The sequence below is a fragment of the Orcinus orca genome, chromosome 1, assembly GCF_937001465.1.
Source record: "Orcinus orca chromosome 1, mOrcOrc1.1, whole genome shotgun sequence".
In the NCBI taxonomy this organism is placed as follows: Eukaryota; Metazoa; Chordata; class Mammalia; order Artiodactyla; family Delphinidae; genus Orcinus; species Orcinus orca.
Window position 1 is genome coordinate 131,194,786 of NC_064559.1, and position 9,104 is coordinate 131,203,889.

Below are 9,104 nucleotides of genomic sequence, written 5' to 3' on the forward strand. Positions count from 1 at the left end.
GTCAATTTCAGGTACTTCCCACAGTTTCATTAACAAGAGCTTAACACAGAAACAGCTACTTGTTCAATAAGTTTATTACTGTCTTTATCTGAAAAATCTTCATAGAAATTGTGGTTTGGTTTATTAACTCTCAGCAGCCCGTTCCTGAGCTCTAAGGAAGCTTGCCTTCTTCTGAGCTACCCGATCTTTCTTCTGGGCAAGTGACATTTTGGGACGGTTCCACCTACAGAACAAGGTAAAAAGAAGAGAAAGGGACATAAATTTTAAAAACCATAGCGAAAGAGAATAGAGAATATTTAACTTTGAAAAAGACACACTTTGTAATAAAATGGAGGTCAAATAATCCCAAGTCCAATACCTGTTCTCTTCCTTAGTTAGCCTATTAAAAAATGCAGTAATTGACAGTTTCAATGTACTGGGACAGAATGGGCCACCTCGGTAGCATCCAAGGCCAATACATTTCTATCACCACAATTACTTTAGCAAACCTGGTTCCCCTCACCTCTGCAACATCATGCAGAGCTAGTGATCGAGTTTGCACAACTTCACTCAGAGTCTGAGCAAGATGAAACAAGGCAGGAACCCCTCCCAACCTCTTTCTCTTCAAAAAACAGTAAAACACATACCTCTTCTTTTTAACTTCTTTCTTAGGCTTCTTCTCATACACTGGATTCTCTCGTATTGCAGCATGAGCCTTCTTATACATCTCCTCCATCTGAAACAAAGCAAAGCAAACAGTACTTGGTTTCATTTCATATGCCCTAAACAGTAATAAAACACACTATTCTACTGCTTGCTCTATTTTGTCCTTCTAAGCCAGATTCTCAAAAGGAGCTAAACTAGATCAATATTGATATCTTTTTGTAACCCATCTTTTCCTAAGAAAGTCCCAGTTTTTACCATAAGCAACATGAATTGACACTATTCACAAAACATAATCTTCCTCAAGAAAAATTCGCATGTATTTCTGAATAATTCAGCTATACTTCATGAGTCACTTAAGTTTAAAGCAAACTGTTTTCTGTAGAAACACATTTTATGCTCATTTAAAACCATCTGACCTAAATTCTTTCATTCAAGTATGGATACATGCCAGCATTTAAGATTTAAGATGAAAAATACATGGACTAACAAGCAACTGCCAAATACATCTCTGTCCTCCCACGTTCCCCATATTTCTATTTCCCACTGATTTCTGATAGGTCTTTTCAAAAGTTATTCCCAGAATCCCACACCAGGAACCTCTTGATCTACTACCACAAATCACCAGTATCTGGCAGCAGTATCAGGCCTCTGTGGAATCAGAAAGAGGCCCAAATTTCCCTAGAAAACCGCTGTCCAATTAGAAACATTAATGAGAATTTTGTTCTAAAATTCAACAAAAAACAATGCTGCAACTCTCTGAAGTGTTTTAATACCCCCACCCCAAATGACTATTGATCACATGGAAGATCAAGTCAGGAAGAGAAACTGTAAAATGTGTGAAATTCAGTAACAATTACAGCCTTCCTGAAGAATGAGTCAAGGTAATCCAGGTCTCTAAAACTACTCATTCCACGTGAGTAAAATGCAATTAATGGGCTTCCCTGGTGGCTCAGTGGTTAAGAATCCCCCTGCCAATGCAGGGGACACGGGTTCAAGCCCTGGTCTGGGAAGATCCCACATGCCGCGGAGCAACTAAGCCCGTGTGCCACAACTACAGAGCCTGTGCTCTAGAGCCCACGAGCCACAACTACTGAAGCCCATACGCCTAGAGCCCGTGCTCCGCAACGAGAAGCCACCGCAATGAGAAGCATGCACACCACAAGGAAGAGTAGCCCCCGCTCTCCGCAACTAGAGAAAGCCCGTGTGCAGCTACAAAGACCCAACGCAGCCAAAAATAAATTTTTTAAAATGCAGTTACTACATGCATTTGTATAAGGCTTATTAACAAAGGAAAATAATGCAAAAACAGAAAGTGATCTTTCCCTCAATTATAACTCTATTTTAAAAATAATTTTCAGACATAGGTATGCCAAATACAAAATATGCAGCAACAGAAAAAAACCTAATAAAAACAATTACTTTATCAATTTACATATAATTCTGTATTTGATATCAATATATCAATTTACATATAATTCTGTATTTGTAATACATTTATAATAATCTGTGATTTTTGTGTTCTATGCCTTCGCTATCGAAACTTGCACTGTCATCATCAATTACCCCAATGTATTAATAGAGAGAGCCCTGAGACTCAACTTTAGGGGTGATAAACTTTGCAGCATTAAACTGACTTTTGAAAACACGGGTCCCTTCACTTTTGCAACATCACACAGAACTAGTGATAGAATCTGTACATCTCCCTTTTTGTGTGCATGTCTGAGACACTGAGAAAGTCCAGAACATAGCACTTATCTGCTAAGAATGAAGAAAGAACCTTTTTTTCCCCATGACCTCAAAATGAGTGAAGTCTAGTAACTAGCACCTCGTATTGGAGTAGATTATGACCACATGAATGAAATTTATAAATACAGAACAGCCAAATGCATAAAAGCCACCAAAGGCTTTAGATTTGGATGCCTGAAGCCTGCCATCCTTCAGCATCTAAAAGATTCCTAAAAGCATGTTGACAAGTCCAGCTCCTCATAACAGTATCTTGTCTGACTTTTAACCTACCCTAGGTGCAACATCCCAATTTCATTTTAACATGCCCATATTCAACTTTTAACTGTTAACCTGAAATAAAACTGTATTAACATACCCACTCAAAACAGGTAGGAAACCCGGTTCTATAAATTTACCAATACAGGTATTTTTAGTTAAATTTTTACCATGTCTGGAGTTACGTTGTTCTTTATGTATTGAGAGAATTGTTTCTTGTAAGCATCTTCATCTTCTTCAATCAGGTAACGCATATAATCTGCAACGTTCTGCCCCATGATGTGCTTTCGGTGTACCTCAGCATTGAATTCTTTGCTTTCTGAATCATAACCAGGGAACCGTTTGGTACTGAAATAAAGTTTTCCATGTTTTAGTATATAATGGTTGAAATCAGTTCACTAGAAGGAATTCATTTCAGTAGCTGCCATCAGTCCCGTCTTGAAACAATTAATTGCATCATATGCAACCAAAGGACCAACTACTGACTGCTCAGTTAGTGGGACATCATCATTCAGCAGCTAATTTTTGAATTCCAGGATAGAAAATCATGCCACAGGCACCTTTAAATACCATTAAATGAACCAAGGCCACTATAAAGTTAGTTCTCCTTATTTCATAGCAAAGGACAGCCTACACTCTTATTTCCAGTTGAAAGTTTAAAAATTTATGTCTTTTTCTCAAACTTTTTCCCCCCCTAGAGCCCATATTTCCCCATAACTCAGTAAACAAATTTTCATTCTGAATTAAACAAACAAACAAAAAAAAATAGGGGGAGTAGTGGTGGAAAAGGTAGTGGTTTCAACACTGGCTTTTCCGTTTATTGGCTCTAAAACCTTGGACAAATAATTTTACCCCTGAACCCCAGTCTCTTCATTTATAAACCATGTTACAGTTCCTTCCCACCCTGCCAGGTTCCCTTTGCACAGTACCCAGCACATGGCAGGTACACAATGATAGCTACTATTACTCTAATTGGTTCAGTTATCTCCACAGCCCAACCAGTTAGAAACAGTGCAGTACTGAAGTCCAGGCAACGAGGCCCTGAATACTATTATTACCTGTGAGGGATAGACAAGCCTCCATCGACAGCTCCCTTCAGGGCCCCAAAAACTTTATTCCCAGTAGTAGTCCTGGCAAGCCCTGCATCCAAGTAACAGGTGAAGGCACCAGGTTGACCATCAATGCTTTCAACATTGTATTCATCTCCAGTCACCTCGACTTGGCCTTCATAAATTTTGTCCATACCAAACCTATTAAGAAGCTATTAACAAAGAAGCCAATCTAAATGCTTGTTAGAATATATTCAAACAACAATATCTCAAAATTCACAACTTTAATGACCTGACAAAAAATTTCCTTCCAAATCACCTTTTCTCTTTATCCCAATCTGCTTTTAAATATCAATTTTTAAATGCCACAAAAAGAAATTTCAGATATCCAATTTTACCAACAAGTATAACTGTTTAACAGTTTCTGAACCTGCTACATTGTCCATACTTGATTTCTGTAGCAATCAATAAGGACATGATACTTAAATTTGATTCTTATATATTTACTCAAGGGAAGTAATCTCCACCTTTCCTCGGTCATATTTAGCTATAATTCAACCACCAAATATTAAATATTATCATAGGCAGTTTTGTTTAATTTGATTACAATATTATGAGTAGGATCCTGTGCTGAAGAGAACACCTTTTGTGGCTCTACCCTGCCACTGTATTATGTTAATATGTGCCACTACTCTGCTAGTTATCTATAGTGCCTTTGCACCAAGATGCTCATATAAAAGACAATGTCCCAACCCAAACATGTTTATAACCAGTGAAGATGTGGGTCCCCAACAATGATGCATGCTTAACAATTCCACTGCAAAACAAGGTCAGAAAACAAAAACAAGGTAAGATCACATTTTCATTTCCTTTTATAGGAAATGTTGCCACCCAAAGGCAAAGATTATTAAAACAAAAATGAATCCCCCCACCAATGCCTACCCCCGCCTCAAAAGCTTAAGGCACTGCTTCTCAAAATTTAGCATGCATATAAATCACCTGGACACCCTATGAGAATATAAATTCTGAAGGTGTGGGGTACAGTCTGCATTTTTAATGTACGCTGATGGTAAGATCTACACTTCTGACTAGATCTGTCCAACAAGATAGTCACCAACTAGCCACAACCTGCTATTCATATTTAAGTTAAAAACTCAGTTATCAGCAGCACTAGACACATTTCAAGCGCTTAATAGCTACATGTGGCTAGCGGCTACCATATCAGACAGCACAGATTACAGATATCCATCAATGCAAAATAATTCTATTGGTCTAGATATACCCAACAAATGGGAGAAAACAGAAAAAAAGGCTTCCCCAGATTATAAAGTACATCTCTGTCTTAAGGTATTTATATAAAATTATCTTCCCTGGTGACGCCCTTATAAGCCACAGGGCAACAGGAAGCACTCCTCTCTCCCCACAGCTAGCTGAAGGTGTCTTATCCATGTGTGAACCATCTATGTTGCAGACAACTCCAGTGAGCTAATTCCAAAATACATCACTTAAAGTAATCTTGTACATACCCTGCGTGCCAGCAGCAGGCCAGTACAATATGCTGCAGCATAATTTGTCAGGCCAACCTTCACACCATACTTCGGGAGTTCATGAGCATAAGCTGCACAAACTATCATATCTCCTTCTATACGGGCATAAGCAATCTACAATAAGAGAAAAAACAGGTTAGTAATGTTTTCACTGTTTTGTGGATTACTTCCTAAGTGCCTTCTTTTTCAAAAGATTTAACAAAAAAACAGACACAGATCTGCATCACTTAAGATCTTTGTTAAACCCACTCACCTTCAACAATTATGGCCTGGTCAACTACAGAAGGTAGGTTTATGAGTTTGTAAGTATGTTTGACTAATTTCACAGTACGTAAGTCTCAAATTACCACAGACATCGAATATTAAAATACCTTTGGAATAAGTTATACTGTAGTTCCTTACTTCTGAGAAATACTGAAAAGACCTTGAGCTGGGAAAGCTGGTGAATTAAGGAGGCACTTTGAAAAATCAAAAAGGAATCCCTGATTATTTCAAACACCTTTTAAACTAAGCATATCTAAGTCCAACAATGTTTCAGAAAACCTAATATTTAGTTATCTGAACTTAGGTATGGAGGAACAGATTGCCTTCACAACCAACAAATTAGTCTGGCCAGAAAATAAATGCGCCTGTCTCCTCCAAATCTCAAGTACGAAAAGTTTTCCTAGTTGTAAAAGCCCAGAAAACTACCTTCTAGGAGCAAATTGCCACTTTCTGTAAGTCTTTTAGATGGGAGACACCTTCGTAAGTATTTACTAAAACCTATTTTGAACAATAATCAAGAATAAAAATAATCTTAAGAGTCTAATTTAACATTCACAACTACCTACCTCTTCAAAGTATTGGATAAGTGAACTCAGTCCACAATAAATTCTATTATCTTACTGGAATTGGAATGGGCAAGAACCTTCTACTGGGTCTCAAATTTACCCTCCCACTCCCACAAAAATAGCACAGTGCCATGAACTTCTCTAATCCCACCCCCCCCCACCCCCACCCCGCCAATTAGAAAGTGAATGGAATTAAACTGGGTCAGGATTGCCAAACAGCTGATCCTCAGAGTATTTTTTACAGTACCAATTTCCCAGGCTCCAACTTCAAACCTACTAAAAGAACTACTCAACGTTCCTTGGAGTGCCAGGCGCTAGACTAGATGGACCTAATGCATACGTTGTGTTTTGCTCCCCGAGTACAACTTTTCTACCACAGTGAGGGCAGAAGGGGGGGGTGGGTGGGTGGAGGTTACCATCCATTACTTGCGTCTAGAATACAACTTACCTGACAAATGATATCCCTGTTAGTTACACGAACTATCATTCTGTATTTGGGTGTGTTGTACTTATTTTTATCTTGAATTACCAATCGTTTCCGAGCATAGTAGTCAGTTTTGCCCTCTGAAAAAAAAAAGTAATTTAAAAAAGTCTATTCCACTACAAAGCAGATTCTTTTCATGTCGTGAACATGAAAACCTGACCATACCTCGCCGTCTTCTAAATTTCACTTGGTATCTCTTGAAGTAGGCCTTATTCTTGACAACTTTAACAAACCCCTTTAAGATAAAAAAAAGTTATTAAAACTTTGATAAATGTTTTAGCTTCTGATACTTTTGACATTTGTGTTAACTGTGTAACAAAATAACACTTAAACTTCAAAAGTGAATCCAGACACAACCATCACTTTCTCAAATCTGAAGTCAAGAATCACTTTTTCTCCTACTTTCCATATGTCAAGACTGACAGTTTCATAAAGCAAAATAAAATGAATCAGCAGGAAAGATGGAATGAAAAAACATACAAAATGCAGGCCAATTTATTATATTCACCAGATATAAAACTGTCACATTGATTTTAAATTCTTAAACTTACTCTCAACTTTTGTTCCCTATTGGACCAGCAATTATCCTAGTGACCAACTTTGCAAAACACTGTTCAAGACAGCAATCTTGCAAACGTCAATCTGTTCTTAACACTGTCCCATTTCGAGAACCTAATATTTCCCTCTTTCCACAAATGTATTTCAAAAGCCTAAATTACTTGCCACAAAACATAACTGGCCAAGGATATATTCAGCAATTACTCCCGATTAAAACAACACTGACCCCCACCAACTAAAGCAACACCCACCCGAAGAATCATTAAAAAGCGGAGCCAGCGACGATATAGAGAAAGAGGCAGGCGACGCATACCAAAGTAAATGAGCTTCTTTTCGGGGCCCAGAGACCCCACAGCCTCCAGGTTCTACTGACGGTTGTGGCTTAAAAGCCACTTCTTCGGCCCCAAAACACAGGTTTTCCGAACAACTTGCCAGCCCCGACGCTCTCCCGGAAAACCCACCAAGCAGTCATGGGTGGAGCTGGGTCCGAGGAGCCGCAGCCCGTCTCCACTCAGGCATCCCCCAGCTAGTCTGAGACTGACTCTACGCAATCTCCTCGCCCCGGCCGCCTGCCGGTGCCCCCTCTGCCGGGCCAGCACTAACCCTGTCGTTTGTCTACTATACTCACCCCATCCCCAATCCTCTGCCCCAACTCCCCCTCTTCTTCAACCCCTCCCCCCGCCCGCTTGTGCGCCGTGGCAGCCATTAAGGCCACGCTGGGAGCTGCAGCCCGACCACGGCAGAGCCGGCAATCTAATGGCATCCGATCCCTGCACCGCGCCAGACGGAACCTAGCCTGCCTTTAGGACAAGGAGGGGGAACCCCCATGCATCTGTAGCCCCGAGACCGAGATACACACTCACCATCCTGTAAAACAGAAGCTCTAGCCTCCACCGAGCTGCAAAACCAGCACGGCTCCGGGGGGGGAAAAAGGCCGCGGCGCGTGCGCAGGCGCAGTATGTAGCGCCGACGCTCACGCCAGCGACGTGTGGAAGAGAGACCCGCCGGCCGCCTGGCTTGCAGTACTCCATCCCCTGCTGGTAGGAGGACCGATGCTGGACTTCGCCTTCCCGAAACAAATCCTCAAAGTCGCGGAGTCCCAATCTCCTGACTGGTGATCCGACATGGAAGGGCGGTGATCAGTAGCAGGGAGGATTGTAAAAGGCTTTCACTTTCCTATGCTAGGAAGTTGTTTCATAACAAACATTATTACTTTTGTAAGCAAGAAAAAAAAAAGTTTAAAAATTAAATAGAATGAATTAGCTCTAGAGCCCCTTTACCCCCTCCTTGACTACTCCTCCGGGTCCAGAGCATGCAGATTCCCCCTCAGGAAGCCAAGCCTGGGTTAGGGGCCTTCCCACAGCACCTTTGTACCTGTCTCAGCCTACCCTAGATTGTAAACTCCCTGAGGGTGGGCCCTGCTGTCGAGTTCACCTTTGAATCTCCAGCATTTAGCACAGTACTCACATTCAGTAAGTATTCGGTATTTGTTAAATGGTAAAAAAAAAAAAGTACTACTGTCTCCCTCCATCGTCTTCCCTGATCCCTGACTGCCTTATTCCTTTTCCCTCCCTCCATCACTCTCATCTAGTCAACATAACTTTTTTCTAAGTCCTTTTTTTCCTTCTTTTAAAACTAATTGCAACTTAAGAATTCCCTATTCTCCACACAGAGACTGAGAAGAACCAATCAACCAACCCACCAAACAAAAAAGCACCTCAAGAAACAGTATTCCCTCACCCAACAGTATTTCAAAGGTGGTCTTTGGGCTATTGCATGGGAATTGTGTGGGTACTAGGTAAAATGTAAATATCTGAATATTCACCACCTCTAGTAAATCAGACTGGCTGGCTTGGGGACTGGGAGTCTACATTTTATATTTGGCCTCAATCAAGCCAAGCCAAAAGTTCTCAGGAACGTAGAAAACAAATTCTATTTTCCCAATATTGGAATTTACTGACTCCACCAGGAAAAAAGGACAAATTACATA

The 9,104-nt window shown here is 40.5% G+C and overlaps 1 protein-coding gene and 2 non-coding genes across 4 annotated transcripts; all 3 read right to left on the reverse strand.

The window, feature by feature from the left end:
* Positions 1-56: 56 nt before the first annotated feature.
* Positions 57-8,158, reverse strand: RPL5 (ribosomal protein L5). 2 transcript variants are annotated; one of them, XM_049714444.1, is made up of 8 exons: positions 7,978-8,158; positions 6,722-6,791; positions 6,521-6,636; positions 5,222-5,356; positions 3,705-3,907; positions 2,817-2,994; positions 627-715; positions 57-223 (listed from the first exon to the last, which is right to left on the reverse strand). In XM_049714444.1, exons 1-8 carry the CDS (start codon positions 8,143-8,145, stop codon positions 124-126), a joined length of 1,059 nt encoding a protein of 352 aa, XP_049570401.1. In that variant the 5' UTR covers positions 8,146-8,158; the 3' UTR covers positions 57-123. The 2 variants fall into 2 exon arrangements, with proteins under 2 accessions (XP_049570401.1, XP_049570402.1); XM_049714445.1 differs by lacking the exon at positions 7,978-8,158 and adding an exon at positions 7,428-7,445.
* Positions 409-541, reverse strand: LOC117203220 (small nucleolar RNA SNORA66). Its single transcript, XR_004485912.1, has one exon. It is a non-coding gene; the product is annotated as a small nucleolar RNA SNORA66 (small nucleolar RNA).
* LOC125962785 (small nucleolar RNA SNORD21) lies at positions 3,067-3,162 on the reverse strand. Its single transcript, XR_007474537.1, has one exon. It is a non-coding gene; the product is annotated as a small nucleolar RNA SNORD21 (small nucleolar RNA).
* Positions 8,159-9,104: the final 946 nt, after the last annotated feature.

Excerpts from the sequence above, each read along its gene's own strand:
- RPL5 (XM_049714444.1), bottom strand. The coding sequence starts at position 8,145 with ATGGAGTACTGCAAGCCAGGCGGCCGGCGGGTCTCTCTTCCACACGTC. Across the intron at positions 6,792-7,977 it reads AGCTTCTGTTTTACAGGATG|GGGTTTGTTAAAGTTGTCAA; the intron begins GTGAGTGTGTAT and ends TTTATCTTAAAG. Across the intron at positions 6,637-6,721 it reads GAAATTTAGAAGACGGCGAG|AGGGCAAAACTGACTACTAT; the intron begins GTATGGTCAGGT and ends TTTTTTTTTCAG.